General features: G+C 40.0%; 1 protein-coding gene across 2 annotated transcripts; it reads right to left on the bottom strand.

Annotated features, from left to right (window-relative positions):
- Window positions 1–186: 186 nt before the first annotated feature.
- kita (KIT proto-oncogene, receptor tyrosine kinase a) lies at window positions 187–21,013 on the bottom strand. Of its 2 annotated transcripts, none has more exons than XM_084921598.1 (21): window positions 20,633–21,013; window positions 17,605–17,856; window positions 16,233–16,517; window positions 15,999–16,138; window positions 15,397–15,589; window positions 13,816–13,999; window positions 12,732–12,847; window positions 12,386–12,500; window positions 10,550–10,734; window positions 9,116–9,222; window positions 8,856–8,970; window positions 8,196–8,300; window positions 7,716–7,826; window positions 7,468–7,609; window positions 7,212–7,306; window positions 6,975–7,105; window positions 6,143–6,265; window positions 4,906–5,017; window positions 4,713–4,812; window positions 4,351–4,456; window positions 187–2,969 (listed from the first exon to the last, which is right to left on the bottom strand). In XM_084921598.1, exons 1-21 carry the CDS (start codon window positions 20,694–20,696, stop codon window positions 2,787–2,789), a joined length of 2,964 nt encoding a protein of 987 aa, XP_084777724.1. In that variant the 5' UTR covers window positions 20,697–21,013; the 3' UTR covers window positions 187–2,786. The 2 variants fall into 2 exon arrangements, with proteins under 2 accessions (XP_084777724.1, XP_084777725.1); XM_084921599.1 differs by having other exon boundaries at window positions 15,397–15,568; window positions 20,633–21,012.
- Window positions 21,014–22,272: the final 1,259 nt, after the last annotated feature.

The raw sequence follows: 22,272 nt of genomic DNA, 5'->3' as shown, positions 1-22,272 counted from the left end.
ACCCAGGTGGCAGAGAAACATATAAGGACATGTGTTCCTCAGCCTAGAAACATAACGATTTCCTTTATACTAAGCCATCATGTGTTCTCTTTATTCTAATGACTTAGTATAAAGAGAGTTAAAATTGCCAGAGCTATACAGTAAGTTGAATTGTGGGAGCAAAGATGTAAAATAAGGACCAAAAGGTTTAATTGGGAATCCAATATACACAAATTTTATTTACACTGACACGTGTAATAACAACACATCAAATTTACAGAATAACTCTAAAGCTTTTAATAAATATTCAGCAAAATGCAACCAAAAGCTCTTAAATGAGAGGGGGGAAATGCAGTTACAACTGATCTCTCTATTATTCTGAGACATCTTCTTCCTGGTTGTAGAATTGTATTGACTTTGTGATGATCACACATGACCATAAGGAGCAGTTCAGCTTTGGCAGTTACCAAGTGAACTGGCAAAACTGGCTGAGATAATGAATTAGCTAAAATTAGCCAGAGTGAAAAGTTGCAGTGGCAACACAGACAGAAGCAATTTCTCAAGTTGAATCTACAGTAGGAAGTTTGTGCGCACATAAAAAACACCATGATAAATTCTGTACCATATCCTCAATAAGATAAACATCTTCAAAAGCAATGTTACTTTAAAATATATGCACATTTATATTTACAAAAAGACAGAGCAGTAAGACTGTGGGGTTTTTGAAGCCTAAATGACTTGATGACTCTTTAGTAGTGGCACCTCTTGACAGTAATCATACAGACACATGCAGACACACACACACACACACACACACACACACATACACACACACAAGCATAGAACAAAGCACACATGTTCATACACTCAAACAGGACACTTTCTGGGTGCTCCTCATAACATCCACCACAAGGAAGAGAGGGTTTCATAAAGGTCTGGACTGATACAGACTACTGGCTGAGAGGTGCTGAAAGTCCCGCTTCTGGTGGAGGAAACAGCTGGATACAAAGAAGAGAGGTACTGCTGGGAAACCAGCTACTGGCCGGAGAACAATGAGATGACCGACACGCTGAATTCTGTACCCAGTGTCAATATCTGAAGTTAGAGCCTGGAAGACCCTGTGTTTTCCTCTTGCTTGTCACCTCAGGGAATACTGCAGTCCACTTAATGGCATTTCATATGACTTTAACCACTGTACTGCAGTACAGCGTTAGCATGGGGTGAAAACAACTGCCTTTCTGTTTCCTTGTCCTTTGTGAAGGGATAGAAGGTGAAATACGGAGAAAACACAGCGCAGAAATGGCAGTACCTGTCTCATGCTTGTAAACAAATATCATACACTGGATGTGGCAGGAGAGGAACTATATCAACCTTAACAGCTATTTACACCCTAACAGGAGAACTCCAGCAATGCATCTGTCAAAAACGACCTGCTTGTCTAAGAAAACTAAAATGAAGACTTAAAGGCTTCAGGAATCGTCTATGTTGTAAAGAATGATCTAACATCTCATCGTAAAGCATTATTACCTATACCTATATACAGTTAAGCAGTTAAAAGTCGAATAAATGAAAAGCTAGCGTACCATCTCTCTGAAGACAACTGTGTGTAAAGAATAAGTGCTCGTTCATGGTAATGTGGTAATATGGTTCAGCAAAGACAGGTGTTTAGTGTCTAGGAAATGACCTCCAGCATACAAAAAAGCAGAAATATGTTCTAACTAACATGAAGCACTTACGGACTCTAAGCATGGCATAACATGCGGTCTAATAGCTTATACACCAGAATCTTATCATCTCATTTTCAATTGGCCCCTGAAAAGTAGCTCCTTCATGTAAAATAGATCTGAACAGATGGGCATAATACTGATGATAACAGAACAGGATATCAAAAAAAAGTAAAAGCTGCATTAGTTAGTATGCGGAATGATGTGAAGTTCAAGTGCCTTGAGTGCTTTTTTTCCTCCAACAACTGCAACAGCAAACCACAGTAAAAATAAAAATGCTACATACATTTTCATGAAAGGAAACAACAAACAATAACAAAACACATAAATGCAAAAAGTATATATATATGTATATATTAGTGCTGTCAGCGTTAATCTCGTTAAAATGACATTAACGGCATAACTGCATTAATTAAATCTCCGTTAGCGAGTTAGCGCAGATCGGCCCATGCGTGGGTCTGGACAGCACTAACGCGTTAACAAGCAAACCACGCTAATGAGCTAACCGTGCTGACGCATTGCCGCTGCGCAGCCCCACGCTAACTCGCTAACGGAGATTTGCCACGTTAATGCGGGTTATGCCGTTAATGTCATTTTAACAAGATTAATGCTGACAGCACAAATATATATTTATATATATTATATATATATATATATATCGGAGAGAGAAAGAGACACTCCCCCCACGCCCCGGAAAAACGCAAGAAACAAAAAGAGGTAAAAAAATAAAAACACCAAAACAACCTGTATGAAATGTGTAAGGAAAAAATTAACTGCAAAAACAAAACAAAACTGATTACAGTGTAATATGGTTTTACATAATGACAGTTTTAGAGTAACGCTTGATGTCCCTCAATTCTCCCTGGTGCCTTAACAGTTCCTTCCTGGAAGCAGGGGAGCATTAGTCCAACTGTTCTCCCTGTAGTCGTCAACAACAGTGGCAAAGATAAATGCCTTCCTTCTGCAACACATGACAAAAAAATGCTGCTGGTACCAGGTTGAGGAGCAGGTGTAGTGGTTGGGTGTTTTGTGGCGGATCATTACAGGCACTTTATGAGGCAGCCAGACAGGTCGGGTGGGTTCTTACACCCACTCGGCTGAGAGGATTGTTCCCTCCAGGAAGACCTCGTGTTGGACTAGTAAGGGCTGAGTTGGAGTATTGTTACTGCCAGCTGAGTTGAGATGGTGAGACGCTGGGCTCTGAGAACTCTGCTCCTCCCTTGCTCTAGGCATCATAGGAAGCATGGAGCTGAAGTTCAGATAAATCTAAAGATAAGACGAAAGAGCGAAACAAAAATCTGTGAGGGTTGATACTGTGTACTGGCGTGTTTAACTTTAAACATATCAGCGATCAGTGTTGTCTTATCTACACAATTACTCTGTCTTTTAGCTGTGTTGTTTTCTTATTCAATCTTTCTTATTTTTCTTTTTTCTTTTTTTTTCTCAAGATCAAAACCAGGTTTTAGGCAGAGCCTAAACAACCATCAACAGCATTGTAATAAAATTCTACAGCTCTGTTATCTTGACAATTTTCATACGGGATGCACAATTACTCATCATATAATGCCTCTGCAAGAGACTTCACAACACATCTCTAACATATCGTGTCCTTTTCAAGCATTCTTGCTATTTCTAGGATGGCTGTAGCTCAGGTGGCAGAGCAGGTCAGCCACTAACCAGAAGGTCAGTGGTTTGATCCCAGGCCCTCCCAAATATCTTGGGCAAGATACTAACCCCATGTTTGTCTACTGGTGGTGATCAGAGGGCCCGGTGGCGCCAGTGTCCGGCAGCCTCGCCCCAGGGCAGCTGTGGCTACAATGTAGCTTGCCATCACCAGTGTGTGGATGACTGAATGTAGTGTAAAGCGCTATAAAAATACAGGCCATTTACCATTTCTAACTTGCTCGGTCTCATGTTTGTTGTCAGTGATTGCTCCTTGTGCTGTTACTCTCTCTTAGACATTAGGCTCCACATGTATACATGTGCAAGGCCTGGGTCCATCCAAAATTAAGCCATACTCCCAAATATAAATTATTTTCAAATGTAATAACAATCCTATTTTGGCTAAAGTGGTCCTGTCACACAAAAGATAATACGGTATGAATCACTGCTTTTACTATATTTAATATGATTCCAAAAATGAAATGATATCTTGTTATTTCTAGGCTTGTCTAACAATAATTTCCTGTCCTGAGCCACACAAGTATATATTGTTCTGTATGCAGGGTTTTCATACGATCCTCAGTTTAACTTATCTATGCTGTTGCCATTGGCTATTTCTTAACTTAATCCCAGAAGCTAGTTGGTGTGAAAATAAAGGAAAACATTGCTTATTTGATTTGATTTTTTTCTGGGGAAGAAACCCCAAAACTCAAACCAATTATGTATGTTCCTGTGTTTGGTTCCTACCAAATCAGCTACCCATGAGTGGGAGTCATCACAATCAGTAATCAATACTATAAAAAGTAGCATTTTTGAGCACATTATTTTTTATTAAACCCTACCAACTGGAACAAAAGTCTATCCAAGCTAAACTTAAAAGCTGGCAGACCAGCTAAACGGTCTGTGAGGTATTCTGGGTGCATTATTTTCCAGGAATGTTGCCTTGGATAATGAAAGAAAACAACACTCAAATGTTGAAACCTACACGCTTAGTGGCATCTGACAGCTGCTGTTCAATCGTTTCCACGACCTTCCTGAACGGGGGTCTGTTGAAGGGGTCAGCATCCCAGCAGCACCTCATAATCTCATACCTGCACAGCAGTAATCAAACATACAATTATTATATCCTGTTTCTTTTGTGTATATTGTTTTCTGTTCTCACTTCCATCTGAAAGTTTTAACACATCCTCATTTTTAGTTTTCTTGTGAAAAGCCAAGCACAACAGGAAGACAGAAAGCTGCTATTGATATCCTGCTCATTACACTCTTTCCTAGTCACGCCACCTCCATCTGTCTCACTAAATCTCTCCTTTTGATGATCCACATTTCAATTCAACAAAAACTCACATTTCACTGGGCGCAAACTCTGGGGCATCCATTCTGTATCCTTCTTTTATTAGTTTGTAGAACTTGGCGTCCACCTGCATACCAGGGTACGGACTGTTTCCTATGTTCAGCCGAGATATTTAGTTACATTACACACTTATGAAAACACACAGATAGCCAGACAAACACACATAAAGTGGATGGAGAGACATACCCAGTGAGAAGATTTCCCAAAGCAAGATGCCATATGACCACACGTCACTCTCGAATGTGTAAACACACTCAAAGATACTTTCTGGAGACATCCATTTCACTGGGAGACGAGCCTGAAAGGTAAAGTGAATATATGGCAACTTGCAATAAATTACAATGTGACATGAAACCTTTTCCTGGAAATGTTTTTTTTTATGTGGCTGGGGACAGAAAATGTGCAACAGAGGGTTAATAAATGAATAGCCTAGACAAAGTATGCAGAAAGTATTTGCCTGGGGTCCCAGAGAACACCCAGAGCTCGGCACAAATTTGTGAGGCTCATACCTCACAAATTTGACAATCAGTTTATTGGCTGTCATGCATAGAGAAATAAATTTGGGATAGAGGTCAGTCAGAAATAAGACTACTTGCATAAGAGATGTAAGTGTTAAAGTTTTTTCTTTTTAATAAAGTACTGTGTTTGCAGCTGTCTAGCACCTGAGGGATACAGAACAACTGAGGCCACTGTTGAAACAAGGAAAAAATGTAATATGCTAAAAGAAAACTTTATCACAAAGAGATTCTTCTATAAAATGTAAATTAAATACAGTACAGGTTCTCCATAGACAGATAAGATCAGGTACCTACACTGGTTTGGGAAAAATACACGTAAGCTACTGTGTTCACAAAAGCTCGTCTTATAGACAGATACGTTAGATAACTCCTGAATTTACATATCAGGAAGTGTGGCAAGGCAAATGAACCTCTGGATTTACAATTTGAGAACTACACAAACAAAAGCTTCCAGTTTTCCGGATTTGTCTGTACCATGTTCCTGCGAATCCATTACAAGAGTAGAGTTCATACTAGCAAGCTGGCTAAAATCAACAAACAAACAAACAAAAATCTTGTTCAAATAATCACTTATAGTCCAAATCTTTCCTTGTGACACTGTTGATGATTTTGATTCTGGTGAAATCTTAAATTTAGGCTTTCCTGCTAGTTATTTTCTAGCACGTGAAAGTTTTGCTAGTGAATTCAAATGAAGCATCATTTAAACTAAATCTCACTTTCTAGTGAACTAGAATAGGTCATAAAGAAGGAATTTGTTTTTATAGTTGGTCTGAATGGTGATGAATTAAGCGGATGACCTCCAAACCTATCAAACAGTCTTATCCTACTCCAAACTAGTGATACTAAAGATGTATCACGCCTCTAATATTATATCCCTGTGTGTCCTGCAGCTAGTGCAGACTTACATTGCCTTTGACGACATAATTAGAATCTGTGGTGATGTCTCGGGCAAGGCCAAAATCACAGATTTTGGCCACTCTTCCTTCAGTCAGTAGGATATTTCTGGCAGCCAGGTCTCTGTGAATACACTGAAAAACAAATGCATCATTACTTATACAATCCAGTGATACATGATACATGTTACATACATTAACAGTTAATCACATAGTCATGAATGAGGTGCTTTTTTTGAATGCTCTTTGCTACTGAGCTTCCGCACTTGGGTCTGTAACATACAACCCCTGACACCGATACATGAGAACACTGGCCTCAGTATCATTGCCTCCACAACCAATGAATTTTTCAGCAGCTTGCTTCAACATCCATTTTGGATCTGTTTACTAGCTGTGGAAAGATGATCCATGCGCCACGTTAAAAAGGTCAGATTATCAGGCATCAGAGTTTTATCCACAAATCTAATTTGGTAGTCCATGTAAAGAAAATGCATTTTATACGTGGTAGAAAATAAATAGTGAAACAAATGTGGACTGCCGTTTGTGTCCAGCCTAATATTGTCATGACTGGACATCAAAACCTGCAGCACAGTTATGAGGAAAATGGACAAGAAATACTGATCTTATGCAAGCAATATAACCCTATAGCATTAGCTCAAAAGGACAGAATGTGGGGTGGTAATGATAATGTTAAAGGTGTACAGAAATTTAAGAGTAAAAACCTCCCTAGAATGTTCTGGAAGGACACCAAATTTTTTCACTGTGAGTGAAAAAATCAGAACATATGTATTTTGCTGCTTTATATGGACTGCCATTAAAAAATGACATTCAAGTGGATGCTCACATTTTTCGAGGCTAAGAACTCCATGCCTTTGGCAACTTGGTATGAGAAACTGAGGAGATCTTCGGTGTCCAGAGACAAGCCGTCATCAGCAAACATCTCATTCTCCGTGTCTGCTTCAACGTAAGGACCACCTGAGAAGACAAACAAAATGAAGATGATTTTTCCAATGTGATGATGTAACCACCTTGGCGTGCTAATAAAGATAGGAGAAATTTGATGAATGGCTGGCCGGCTTGCCTTTGCGTAGCGAGTTTCTCTTCTCAGAGGATGAGCTGACCGGTGCGTTGCCAGCAACAGAAGGCTTCATGGTCATGTAGCTGTTCAAGCTGTCACTGTGAAGAGGAAAGGAGCAGTCTGGTCTCAGCTGAATACAGCCACACATAAGCATGCTGTCCAAATAACTTCCTCCTACGCACGTTCTGGATAGTAAATACTAGTTCTGTCTTTTCCACTGGACAATAAATCACTTTTTAAAGATAAAAAAGAACCTGACCCATCTGTGACTCTCTGCTGCATGACGTTGCGGTTGTAGTAATCGTCCTCAAGCTTAAAGCAGATGCACAAGTCTCTCTTTCTGCGTAGAAAGTTGAGCAGATCTCCGAAACAGCAGTACTCTGTGATCACCAGGGTAGGACCTGCAGTACAGTGAAAATAAATCTCCTCAAAATTTGCAGCAATTTATGAAGTTTACAACTTTATTCCAGTCATAAACAATAACGCAAGCGAAAATGGTTGCCTCACCTCCAACTGTGCAGGCTCCCAGCAGGTTGACAATATTAATGTGGTTTCCCAAGTAACTGAGGACTTTCAGCTCTGACATTAGTGCTTCTTTCTCTGTGGCATGAGCGCTAGCTGTGGAAAGAAAAATATGCAATGCACTCATTATTTACTGAAATATTAAGGGTACACTGTAGCCAAACTCATGTTAAGCAGTGCTTGCATATCGTGATCTGATATTTGCTAGCTTAAAATACATAATTGTTGAGAGCTAAATGAAATAAAAGAGCTCTGTTAAATTTTTTGAATATAGCTATATAGCATAGCGTGCAAACCACCAAAAAATATCCACGTAATGACTCTGTTTACAGGCATCTGCAGGCAAATTATGTTTTCATTAGAATTTCTGGACAGCATGAAGCTACTGTGCACATTTCTCACATAGTCAAAACAGCTACACAGTGCTTATCCCACTTTATTTGCATGTGTGTTGACAGCACTTACATTTGAGCATTTTCACAGCCACAGTCATGACTGAATCTGCTTTGGAGAGTCCATATGCAGTGGCTTCCACCACTTTTCCAAATGCACCAGATCCCAGAGTCTTCCCTAAAAAATGGAGACAGAAACAAAACTGTTAATCCCCATCCTGTTTTTTCTCCAACAAACAAGTTCCATGGTAGTGTTCCTAGGACAACACCAGTTTTAACCCTCAGGCTGTGTACGTAGGCACCAGGACATGCAGGATCCTGTTTAAGGTTTGTTGAAAACACCCAGAATATGTCAACAATATTGTGTTTGCAGTGAGGGAGTGGGGTTTCATCATTAATGAACTGTGGAACTGGTTAGTAAATAAAGACCACAGACATGGCTAAGCCCCTAATGCTGTGTCCATACACAGAAACCAGAGTGGCTGTCAATCAATGGGAACTAGCCTGAGGGTGGCAACGATGATGTCATACCCACTGGACTGTTAGGCTTTATTACAGATACAAGCCCCCATTTATCTTCATATCATCCTGCTCCCTACTTACACCTAAGACATGGCACCCAGAACATAAATTTTAGGGCTGCAGTGTGTCAGAAATTATGGATTAATGTAATTAAGGGAGCCTAGATACGGAACACAGTACAGATTTTGGTAAATAGGTTCCGGATGCTCACCAAAGCGCAAGTTGTTTCGTGGAAACTCCCACTGGTCATCGTACGGTAGCTGGGTGGGGTCAATGTCCACATAGTCGTTTCCGATAACTTTCCACTGAATCTGATATTTGGGTTTCTAGTGTGAACAATAAGACACGGAGATATCAAAATACAATTCATACATTAATTACATGTGGCATCTCTCTGGTCTTTCTATTCACTTGTTTATAAATGTAATCAAAGAGGGTGGGGCATGCAGGAAAAGTACAGTGCTTTCTTACCTGCATGTACTTGTAGAACAGCATGATAAGGATGAGGCAGAGGATGCCTGCTGCTGAAATGGAGCCAATTAGCAGAGGGGTGAACAGGTCATGTGGAACTCTTTTCTCTGCAGAGAGACAGAAACAGTAATGTTTGATAGAGCCAATCGGGGAATCTTTTCAAGGTTTGTCATGTTTACATTCTAAACGACATTGACAAGGAGGCATTAAGGTAAGCGAGAGAAGTCTAAGTCACAGTGAAGCCCACTTTGATCAAATAACCACAAACTAATCCAATTATACAAGTATACATACTGTGGAGTTCTGTGCTTTTATTCTTTGTTTAAAAAATTATGCACTTTGTTTTGCTAATTGCTTAAATTCCCCTTGTTTTTAGTTTGGTTTTTTTTAAGCCACAATGTTGTCCTTATTTTTTACAGCTGTGCTGGGAATAATTAGAAGTAATCAGTGTTCTGTTCCATTGTGTCTGGCTCATTGTGATGCCTTATTGTTTTGCTCCTCTGTACAGTGGGGTGTAATAAGCTCTTTAGCGATAAGAAGCTTTCTCCCCACTTCAAATCTGAGAATGCAGAGTCTGCAGGAACTAATCCCCTGTAAACCTGTCAGTGGTTTCTAAAGCTCTGCGTGTTCTCTGCTGCAGCTCACTGACACCTCCGAGCCTCCCACAGCCCCACAATGCCCGGCATCGCCAGGACTCCTACTGTGCTCCACAGTCTCAGCGCCTCCGTCTGGTCCGCTGTTACTCTGTAAAGCAGAAAAATCCTGGGCACACACTCCCAAAGGCCTGTCCTGTCTGGCCACAAACACTCGTCTTCCTCATAATGCTCGCCCACATACCCGCTGGAGCCACAGTTAGCCCCTGTGTCTTGCATAAACCCAGTCCTCCAGGCTCATTTGGGGACAACTCAGCTCAGACTCAGACTACTTTGAGGACACTGCAGAGCAGATGGGGAGGCCGTTACAAAAAAGTGGATTTGGGGTCATGAAGTAAACAATGGACTCACCAAATGCTATCTGAGCCAATCATGTCGGTGGTATCTCTTCACCAATGTTTACCTAACAGATCATAGACGAACAACATCTAGTAGTAGGACTTCATTTATGGGTTAATCCCTGCCAAAGTCATGTTTTCAGTAAATATTTTGCTGAGGAATTATCCTTCCCCTCAGTGGCGTTCACTGAGGGGAAGACCTGCTTAGATAACTTCCAGATCTGTAATTTTTTTGTGTTCCAAAAAGTAAATAAATTCTTACACCTATGTCCTCTGTTGTTGTCCTATAATATTACGAAGAAAGCATGCAGAGGATTGCATCACTTCAGCAGCAAAACATGTGAACTGACAGACGTCAACGCCTCCTTTAATTCCACAACCCCTATTTAGACTACCTGTGCTGCTTATGTATGACTGGATGTATATCCGTGAATTCAACTCACCACTAATAGAGTAAAGTATGTAGGCTTGCTCTCCCTCCACTGTAGCCACACATTCCAGAGTATTGAACTGTGCTCTGCTGATGTTCACCCGACTCTCCACCTCTGTCTTCCCGAACATGGGACTGAACAGTGTGATGGTGATGACATTGAGCTCCTCCTGGGTGGAATTTACCTGCTGGGAGCACCTGAAGGCAGAAGATTATATACTGTTGACAAAAGAGTTGATGGGATCATCTAGATTTCCAACGGTTGTCTGTTGTCTGGAATCTCTTCTGTATGTGTCCGAAAGATTACTTTCTTCAGGCTATAAAACCCTTTCAAATAACCTAACTTTACAATATGCAGAACCACAGAAGCATGCATTTCTATTTTAGTACAACAGCAGCTGTTAGTTTCACCTTTTGTGATGTCTTTTTGTGCTCATGAACCAAAGATGAAATATTTGTAATTAACCTTTGACGGTACTGTACTAATAAGAGTAGCAGTTATTTAAGTGCTCTCTGGTGATAGGCTGACTTAGATCAGGTTACTTTCTACTTGGATATACATGCCTTACATGCCTTTAATGAGTGTGCATGTAGTGAGCGTTAAGTGGATTTGACTACAATTTTTTTTTAAAAATGACTGGCTAAAGTTTGGATTATCAGCAGTGATTCATTGACCCAGCTGCTTGGGATTGCAACCCAGGGCTCCTCCTTCAGCACACTTTATGTTTGACACAAGATGAACCCTGTCCACTTGTAGTACCAACCAATCACAAATCAATACTTCTCAATCCCCTGTCACATGGGAGGGTCATCTTATCACAGTCAACCAATCACAGGTCAGCCCAGTCAAATCCCTCAATCTCACATTCCACCGTCATCATCATCCCTGACTCTTTCCAATGTGTCTTTAGTGTGACCTTTAGGACCCTTGACATGCACTTCATTTCTGTCATGTTAAAGGTTGAATATGGAAATAAAACTCCAAATAAATAAATGGTTAGTGTTGTGTGCAAACACAGTGCTAAAATACGCAGTAAACCAAGAAGAATTCTCCGAAATGCAAAATGAAAATGTTGTATTTAGAAAGATTTTCTGGAAAGTATTTTGTTAAATTCACAGATGTATGCCTCATTGCCTTGCTAAAGCCATGAGACTTTTTTTTTGCAGACATAAATCTAATAATTGGATAACATTAGAGAATTTTGTCTGTTGGATACAAATTACAGAGCTGCTATTGATTTTGGTTTGGCAGGTTTTCCTTTGTTTAGTCAGTTTATGAGACAGATGACCGATCTGGCTAATATGAGTTTCCAACCAGTATAATTACTTTAGGCTGGAGTTCTAAAGTGCAGCACATACCATTGCACTCTGCCTCTGCTAATTATTATTTTACTGTCAGCTGTGTTACAAATTGAGCAATTATTTTGTATTTATCACAATGAAAATGTGTAGTTTTCCCTTGAGGGACCACATCCATTTTTTCATTTTTGCAAACTGAAATGATTAAAGCCTTACAAAATCACATCAGTCAGCATAATAACTGAAACTCTCTAGCTATATTATTTTTGGGGAAAAATGTTGCTCAACACTTCATCAGGGGCTTTGAGGCCATTGTTTGGTCAGATATGTTTGGCAGTGCCCCAGCAGCTGTCATTGCTAAACTTGGTGCAGGAATGTATGACATGACATTTCAAGATGCAGCCCCGTCCACAAAAACATTGAGAAAAGCAAGACAAACAGAAACATCTTACAAGAAGTCACAACCCTTTAAAAAAATATTTTGACATGTTGGTAACAGTAAGTAGTAGTCAGTAAATAGAAAGGATTTTAGAAGCTTTAAAAATCTCACCTGCCATATGGATGCTCACAGTAGTACCAGGTGATCTGGGGAGCAGGGAACCCCTCCGCCACACAGCGCACCTGTCCATTCACTGGGCTGTCAATCGATACAATTTCTGGTTTACCTGATAAACACAAGTTAATGTCACAATGTGTTAGGTATGTAACAATGAACAAGCAGGAAAAATATTGGTTTAAGCATTAGCAAGGTATATTTGCAAGGTGTGGTGAGGGTGGAGAGCTGGACTTCATTCCACACAAAGTAAGTGTAAAATACACTATGGGTGGGTCATGAAATTCATCCCATGGCTTAAGGGAATATGAAACCTTTCAAAAAAAATGTGAAAACAACTTACTGATCACAAAGATGGTGAATGTCTGATTCGCTGAAGCATCACCATTGGAGGCTTGAAAGGTGTAAACGCCACCCTCTAACATTTTCAGCCGCACTAGCCTCAGCTCACTGATGTAACTAAACATAAAATAATGATTTTATTAGTGCATTTGTTGATTTTTAAGATTCAAATATCACAGTATTTCATTCAAGCTCTAATTGCGCCAAAACAGGAAAGAGCTGATTCTCATTTAGCCACCCTGTGAGAAAGAACATAAAATGTTCAGATATTTGCATTTTATATTGTAACCATCTTTTCTTTGTTTTCTGCTCTTTCATGTGCATCTGCAGTATGCATATGAAAAATATTATTAGACAAGTATTAAATCTTTTCAGTCTTTTTTTGCATCCATTCACTGTTGTGGCCACTGTAGTAATAAACCCCCAAAAGTTGATTCTGTTCGTCTGGTGAAGTTTTTTCTAGTTATCGGTATCAATTGTATCAATGGATATTTACGAGTTATATTAAAGTCAGGCTTAAAGGTTGCATCAGGGTTTTATTAGGAACAAGTCTCGGCAAACATCTTGAAACTAGTCTGGGCGTCTTCTTCCTGTTGTAATGAAGCATTACCCAAATGAAGTTCAATTCTAATGATCATTGAGACATAAAAAAGTGTAGTAATAAAAACATATCTTCTTTGCCAAAAATAAGTATTTTAAAAGCTGTTCACCCTACAGGATATACTCTTATTATCTTTTTTGCTGTTGCAGAATTTTTCAACATATTTCACAATGCCATCTCTCCTGACAGTAATATTGAGGGTGGGAGGCACGGAGGATTACATCAGAATACACATTTCTATCTGCAGCATGTAGATTACACTCCAGATATATCATGGTTTTATTTCTCAAGACAGTCATTCACAGTCTGGCAGCTCCTGTTTCACAAGAAACCCCAGGGCACTGTTTCAACTGTATATTTAAAGGGACTATGACCTGCAGCTAAACCAGAGATTCACCTAAAATAAACCTGGCTGAATGTGATGTTTCCATCTTTCCAACACTTAGATTAAACAAAGCAAGTGTGTGCTTGTGTGCTGTCACACCTGTATTCATCACTGTGTGTGGTGATCACATGGTCGGTTGTGTTTCTCAGCTCATGGCCTTTAAAGCTCCAGGAGATGTGTGGCTTTGGATAAGCCACTATTCGAACTTTCAGGGACAAACTCTCGCCGGAGCGGACATGAAAGATGCTGCTGTTTGTGGGCATTAAGTCGATGAATCCTCTTTCTGAAAAATAAGAAAATTAAATTGTTGTCAAATTTGTAGATTAATGCACCGAAGTCTGAATTATCTAACTAGTGCTGTTCTCATCCAACACATGCACTCCAAAGGGTTAAGATAAATTTAAATGTGAGGGGTTTAAAGTAAACACCTCACAAACTGTTTGTAACTGTAAGCAGTAGTTTGACATTTTGGTTCAATTTTAAGTTTTAACAGCAGCAGAATACTGAAAATAGATCTTATCAGGAGTTGGGAGAAAATGTACCACTATATACTGTATGCTCTGACTGATCTGGTCTGTTATTTGGGGCATGATGTTACTTACGTATATTATTATTATCACATGCCAGATAATCAGTGGCTGTTTCAGGAATATTCAGTTATTTTGTTGTCACCATAAAATGTGACTCTAAGTGGTGATGGTCCATGAGAGTTCATGATATACACAATACTAGTGCCAGATGCATTAACGTCTTTAAAGAAAGTGGAAGTGATAGTACAGAATGAATGCTATTTTGTTCCCTTAACTTCTTGTACAGTGGGTTACATGTAGTTCAGCCTAGTTAATGTCTAATAATCACAGTGAAATATATCTTCTCATTTAACTGTTATGCTCTTCCTTTTTGTTTTAGTCATATCTGTACTGCTGCAATGGTGGATGCTTATATAAAACACTGGTAAAGTTTCAAACAAGGTATGTTTAAGTATTACCAATGAGCAAAAAGCTCAACATTAGTCAGTTTTGTTCTTATTCTTGACTCTATATGGTAAATGGCCTGCATTTGTTTTTGCTGCCCTGGAGCGCAGTGACAGAGGCAAGGCTGCCAGACACTGGCGCCACCGGGCCATCTGACCACCACCAGTAGGCAACGGGTGAAGTGTCTTGCCCAAGGACACAACGACAGAGACTGTCGGAGCCGGGGCTCGAACCAGCAACCTTCCGATGACAAGACAAACTGCCAACTCTTGAGCCACGATTGCCCCATGACATTAATGAGAGAGAACATGCTTAATATGGTCATATAAGGTGTTCAGCTTTGGATGTGAGTGTAGAAACACCTACCTGATGTTCACATATTTTGTTTGTGAGAGGCAATCAGAAGAAAACGATTTTTTAAAAGCATGAATCATACAAAGCTTCATTAGTAAAATCAAAGAATTCTAATACTGTTGGAAATTAGTGTATTGGGTTCCCTTTAACTCATTTAAAACACTGAAAACTTAATGATGCAGCAAATGTTTGAGGAGAATATTTCACAAAAACTCAAAACAAGAATCCAAATGTGTTTTTATTGCCATCTGTGAGTGGCAACAAAATTATCGAGATTGGACAGCTGAATTCATAACAATTAAGTTCATGTCCAGCTTTAAATGCAAAAATCAAAATTACATCACTTACTCACCATATACATCGAGCCACACCGACTTGCTGCTGACCCCTTTTCCATTCCTAACTTCACATATGTAACTCCCAGCATCCTGTGGCCCTACTGCATCGATTTGCAGTGTCGTTCTGTGGCTATTGGCAAATTTTTCCATCAGGGATTCTGAAGAACTGCCAACCTTTGCTGGTTGCTGTGGATACCAGACGGCACCCTGTCAACGCCCAGAGATCTCTAGAGATTAACCCTGTCTGCATGTCTATGCTCACCAAGCACAAACTACCACATACACACAACCACCTGCATGCAAGCACACACACCTACGGTAGCCCACAAGGTACACTGCAAGGCATACCTGAAGCTTAGACATCATGGACTTTTTAAAGACAGGCAACAGGAAGACGCGCAAGGACGAGGCTGTGCTACCAGTGAAAGATTGGCCAATATTATAAGGGACTTGATTTAATTTCCTTTGAATTATTTTCATTTTGGAGCACCAAATTGTAGCAGCTCATTTGGAATGGCAACAAATGCAGAATTTTAAGGCAACTCAAAAAGGGAAGCAGTTAAATCTTTCACTGACGGCAAAGCACACAGCAAAGACAAAGGCAGAAGGTTCTCACCGAGCCAGGTGGGGTGACCCACGTGATGTTGATTTCTCTATTGGCATTACTGGTGTTGCAGGTGAGGGAGAATCTCTCACCTCGGGTCAGAATCACTCTTGTGGATGGTTGGAGCTCAACTACAGGAGGCGCAGTGGGTACTGCAATAAAACAAACCTCATGTGATGTCATTCCTTTGGTTGATTTTAGCCAAATCGAAAAATGTACATATGCTGCACACCCACACTGTTTTACCTGGTACAACACTCAGGAAGAATTGGCCCGATCTGACGTCCTTTCCATGGAGTCTTCCTGCACACACATAGCAACCTTCGTAGGCCTTTTGTGTGTTGTGCATGTAAATGCCATGCTCCAGGCTGGCGGAGAACTGGAGACCAGGGGGCAGAGTTTTACTGGAGCATGTTTCCAGGTGCATATTCTCCAGATCTGGATCAGTTGCCAGGCAAGGGAAGGAAGCATTTTCTCCCTCACGAGTAACATATCTAGACACCTTTAGTTTTCTGAAGGGATTTCCAGGATCTGGCAAAAAATAAATAAATAAAAGAAATTGCAAAGGTAGCATGAAAAGGATACACAGGGTAACAGTATATGGGTATTTGAACTTTTTATTATAATAATGGGGATGTAATGCTGGATATCCAGTTCCTTTATATACAAGGAACAATGTACTTTGCTGTGACAGTCTTTTCTGTTTCACATTATTAAAGCTATGTTCCTAATAATCTCCAAATTCAACCATGAAACAGCTCTGATACAAATAAAATAAGTCCTCTTTTGATCTCAGTGGACCCACTGAGTACTGTGAGATGCTGACTCGATTGATTGGTTTGCTCTGATAGATTCTGCGGATGCTTTATCAGACTGGGACTGAGGACTTTCTAGGCTGGGTCAATGGCTTTGCATCTCCAACTAATTTCTGCAGTTAATTGTCTTGCTGGGGAAGGCTCATCTCAGATGTTTGAGGTAATTGATAATATAAACTAGAAACTGTTGCTACTTAGCTCAGACTTAACTGGCCATGCACTTTGTGCTGTTTGTGCCCTGTGAAATCTGGGATCTGTAGTCTTAAGTCACACTGCTAGTACCATGGGAACCATAATTGCTGCCAAAACAACCAACAACCAGGACTAACATGTGAAAGATTATCAATCTGTAGATATTCCTTTTGAATAAGTTCCTTAACGACAAAACAGGATGATCTTCCAACACGATTTAAACGATTACCAAACAAAATACTTCTCAATATTTCTAAATATCATCTGCTAAGCAGTTCCTGCTTGTTGCCTCAAAGGTAGATGAACGGATTGTGGAGTGAATGATCAGCACATGATAGAAGCCAGCAGTGATGGCTTTTGGCCAAGGGGATATTGGGTCATGTAGAAGAAGAAATACAGTAAAACTCAGTCATACACTCAATAAATAGCTCTGGTAGCTACTGTACCTGTCCAGGGCAAAGTCACAAACACCTTCTTCTGCTAATACACCCACACACATAGATTTTGTCTACTTTTCCCTGCAGCCTGCGTACACTCTCCTTTCTCTTTCTCTCACACAAAATTACCACACAGTCTCAAAAGGGTTTAATCACCAAGAAACATTTAGGTACCTTTCACATAGACGTAGATGGAGGCTTGTTCCTTGGAACCCTCCTCCTGGCAGATATAGCGACCCATGTGAGTAGGCAGAGCCTTCTTAATTGAATATGTCAACATCCCATCGATGTCGTTTGCTGCCAGCAGCTTTGACCTCTCCCGCTTCCACTGTATCCTGTTTTCACCCTGGCAACGTAGTTTGAAGGGTTCGTTGAGCTGGATGACGATGTGGGGTCTGGCAGGGGTGATAGTGGGCTTTGTATCACCTTGAATGGGAAAAAGAATGTATTTAAATGAATGCCACAGGTATGAAAATGCAAGAAAGTGCAAAATCAAGGCTATATTTCTTAAGCCTTCATATGAACTTAAGGCCCTACAGTTTATCCATTTGGAGATTTGTTTTGTTTTTACTTGACCAAAGCTATTGTACAGCAGTAAAATGTTTTCAGCACTGTGAAATCAAGATGTTTCCACTTATATGGCCCCACAAGCCTCCCATGCATCATGAACGCTTAGGGATAAAATCTCTGATGTAAAGTTAAACATAAGGGTAGCCCACATCAAATTTCAAAACAAAAGATTTATACTGGCCATCATTCACAAATTGACCAACAGGGACATGAACTTTATGTGTAAAACTTCTTCAGTATATTTATTTGCTCTCAACATTTATGACTTGTGACTTCTTGAAACAACATGAATTGTACTCATGGCTTCTGTACTCAGGATGTAGCTCCACAAAACAAGACGTTTGCCAAAAAGTTGCTTGTCAATCAATGTCTGATTGTTATTGAAAGATGCTAGGAGACCAAAAAGAAAGATTTTCACAAGAAAAAACTAAATCAATCAATTTATTGATTAACTTAAAAAAACAAAACAAAAAGCAATTATGCACCCCTCAAATTAATAATAGGGTTCTCTGATGGATCCAGACCCTCAAGCTGGAAATGACTTTGCAAAACATTTATCTGCATCAGTGGTGTAAGTAAAACAGCTTCAGAATATGTAAACTGTTCTACGATAGTTAAAATAAATGCTTTTCGACTGGCATTATAAAGCAGACTGGTGGTGAAAAATGTGCCATATGAGAAAACACTCAATACTTAATATGTGCTTTTTACCAGTCATGGTATAAAATAAAACAAATGCCTGTAGCATGGTCTGTATTTAAAGGGGTGGGGTTGTAACCCAGAGTCTTAATCTGCTGCACCAACTGAAAACAGGTGGGGAAAGATTGAGTTGCTTGAGTAATGTTTTTGTTCCCTGAGAAAACATCACTATCTTTATTGAAGCCACTTGTGATAAACACTATAGGACTGTGGTTGCAGCAGCAGTACAACAGGAATGAACAACAAGGTTTTTATGTGAATAGATGTGCTCTTTCCATCCTTTTAATTCATACTTGGATAAAATATATAAATGAATAAACACTGTTCAGAGAGCCAGTCTGGCACTAACAAGTCATGAAGAAAGACACTATTGTAAGAAGGATGTGTAGCAAGAAAACATTTATCTTAAATGATAAAATACACGGAATTTCAGGAATAGCAGGGTATCAGTATACAAATACACCCTGTTAAGAGACTGTAAATAATACCAACATTGCCCTGAGTTCGGGACATTAAAACGTGAACATTTGGATATCAGTATAAAAGAAGGAGATTAATTTGCATGCGATGTATATTAAGCCTAACTGAATCTTCATTGCGTTTATTTAGTTGATCTGATTTATTATATCCACCAAACGCAGAACAAACATGGTAAAACTTAATTAAGTCCACACTGTGCGTAAGCGGGCTAAAGGCAAACTTCATGGCGTGCCGTATTGCGTCATATGCCAGGTAAGCTTGTGCGCGCTCGCTGGAAATGTGGCAGTTATTCGAAGCCCCTGGTGAAAATGTCGTGAACATAAACCGTCCCCTATGGGCGCATTATATGCTGCCAAGCTGTCGGTTAGATGGAAGTCCACCTGATGCCGCCCTGAGCTGGAAGAAGCTCCGTAGGCGCACCATGTGCGCAAAGGAGCGCAAAGTTAAACAGCAACACTCGCGGTTCACCGGTTTTATAAACATGCATGGCCAATGTCGGTTTTTCATAAATTTCCATAGAGATAGCTCTGGTAAAATCCCAAACTCTGTTTCCTAACAAGATTAAAAAACAACAACAACCCAAATCTAATTTAAAAAATGACAGGCTGCACATCAACCCACTTAAAGCGACCAAAAAATTGAATCGTGAAATTAAAAAACTGACACTGAGTATTTTTAAAAGGCAGTAAAGATATCATTAGCTGTTTATAGACGATTGACCTATTCGGCTGGACTCTGAAGATGATGCCAAGTCGTAACAGTTGCAATGTGTTTTTGATATTCATCCTCAGATCAAAACACAACCAACCAACCCGGAGCGCATGCGAAACGTTTTACATTGCTCAGTGTTAAAAGTCACACATGTGACAATATTTATCTAAAAAAAAGTGAGAAATTACATGTGAATGCAGTCCTGCTTTCGACAGACGTTTTGCATACTTCCTGTGAATCAAGAGACGCCAATAAATTTCCATACTGACGGTTATGTGCAGCTCCAGGAAAAAAAACCAAAAAACGGCTTCATCGTGCACAAAATGATCAAGAAGTCTCTTTGAAGCTCACTCTTGCACATTGTTCAACACTTTATCGTTTTGATTACTTTTTTTTTTTTTTTAATAGCGCCCTGTTTTCCCAGTATAACATAAAATATTAAAGTAGCTCCAGCGCCCAGATCGTCCGCATTAGTATCCACTTTCCTCATTAGGTTTCTCTGACTTCGGGTTGTCTTATTCAGCACCCTTCAGATCTGACTACTTCATAGAACAAAGAGAAGTACGGAAAAATCGCGATGGGAGGCAAGTGCAGCGGTATGGTTCGCTATACGTAGATTATCTTTATCACACTGGGCTGCAAAATAGCAAGCATTAAAACAGAAACCCTTTCTTTGTTCAAAATTGAAAAGCAACAGTTGTCTGCGTAAACTGGCGCGTCAAGTGTAAAGGCTCAGTCTTACCTGGATGGAAGGTTAGCTGTAAAAACACAGAGAGAAGTATCCAGTGGTATTCCATAGTTATCATTCCATGGGTCTACCTGTGAAGGTGAGCCAATGCCTTTATATGAGTAAGGTAGCTCTTGTCTGCTCGCCTAGCGCGTCGGAGTTGTGGGCAGTTGACCGTGGGCTCTGATAGAGGCGCACTTAGAAGTCTTTAAAGGCACAGATGCTCAGTTCATCTCGCAACAGCAGCAGCCGTCGCCAATCTGCAAACATACTGTTCTCCTGGGGAGCGCCAGAGGGGACGGAGCAGGCCGACCAGGTATCTCTGACTGGCTGTGGCGTCAACAACATGTTTATAGGAGCCAGTGGTGGAGCCTATTACTCACACGATACAGTGAAAGAGGGAGGTGTTTGTGACCTGCAGTGTGCTTCCCAGCACACACACACATACGCACACACTGAACTCAGAGAGAGACTGACAGATCAAGACAAGGATATATGCAAGATGGCATATGCTGTAGATGATGTAGCCCGCATGCACATGCTTCAGATAATTTCGCTTTTTTTTAACCTTTTACGTATGAGTGGAAGTCAGATGATAGATGTGCATTTTTTGTGGCTTTTGTTTTTATCAGATAAGAAGTCTAACCAAGTGACTGCACACCACTAGCATCCATTTCAGCTTTAATCACACTAGCATTGGTCATTTTCCCCACGGCTTTATTATTTTACATGTTTTTTCACCAGACAACTCCCTCCTCCTAAGAACAGATATGACTAGCCCTGTGAAACTCCCCCCCCCTCTCTCTCTCTCTCTCACACACACACACACACACACACACACACACACACACACACACACACACACACACACACACACTAATGTGGTCTAGTTTTCCATTGCCTGTCACATCCATTGCTTTCTGACTGTCCTATTTGAAAACACGTGGCAGCGCGATTTTAGCTAAAATAAACCACAATACCGTCCTCATTTAGTTGATTAAGTTTACTCTGTGAGTAAATTATTCATTCATAACGCACCTTATCTGTCATCGTGTTCACGTCAAATAGGCATAGAACATTAATTTTGGCCAGTGGTAGGAAAAATGGGGTTATTTTCCTTCCTGCAAAATGTGAAAATATTTTCAGTATATTCAATTCAAATGAATGCAAAATTTTCATTTTTCTTCACCTTATTAAACAAAGATTTCAGTTCTTCCCTCTGTCATATTTAGTATTTGAGCATCAGACTAACAGATCTGGCTAAAAAATCACATGAAAATTAAAGAAAGCCAATGTTTAGTTTTTAAACTATAATTTCCATAATTAGACTTTGCATTTCCAGTTGCACTGCTTCACAAAAGCAAAATAGGGCTGCAACATTCAAATAACCCCCAACACACACAAACTAAACCCTTGGTTAGATTTATATCAGATCTAGTGAACCTGCACAAGCAAGCTCAGGCCATAAATGGCACTGCCAGCTCTTTGAAAATAGTGCCATGAAATCGGATATGTTTGCTAAGCAAGCAGGTAATAACTAATGGCAAAAAAATAGGGATTAAGTTAGCTTTCCGTTGATGAACATATATACTTTGGCTCACTCAGTGCATCATTTAAACAACGTTGGTGTGTAGAATGTATTTATAACTAAACCA

Source organism: Perissodus microlepis, chromosome 23 (genome assembly GCF_051167445.1).
Source record: "Perissodus microlepis isolate ML-2025 ecotype Zambia chromosome 23, ASM5116744v1, whole genome shotgun sequence".
Classification (NCBI taxonomy): domain Eukaryota; kingdom Metazoa; phylum Chordata; class Actinopteri; order Cichliformes; family Cichlidae; genus Perissodus; species Perissodus microlepis.
Note: the sequence above shows the minus strand (reverse complement) of the source record. Positions and strands in the feature narration are given on the sequence as shown.

What these genes read in the sequence shown, in the direction of transcription:
- kita (XM_084921598.1), bottom strand. Translation starts at nt 20,696, where the DNA reads ATGATAACTATGGAATACCACTGGATACTTCTCTCTGTGTTTTTACAG. An exon ending in ACACACAGTGATGAATACAG is followed by an intron (nt 12,848 to 13,815) that starts GTGTGACAGCAC and finishes TTTTATGTTTAG; the next exon opens with TTACATCAGTGAGCTGAGGC. An exon ending in GAGAAACTCGCTACGCAAAG is followed by an intron (nt 7,106 to 7,211) that starts GCAAGCCGGCCA and finishes TTGTCTTCTCAG; the next exon opens with GTGGTCCTTACGTTGAAGCA.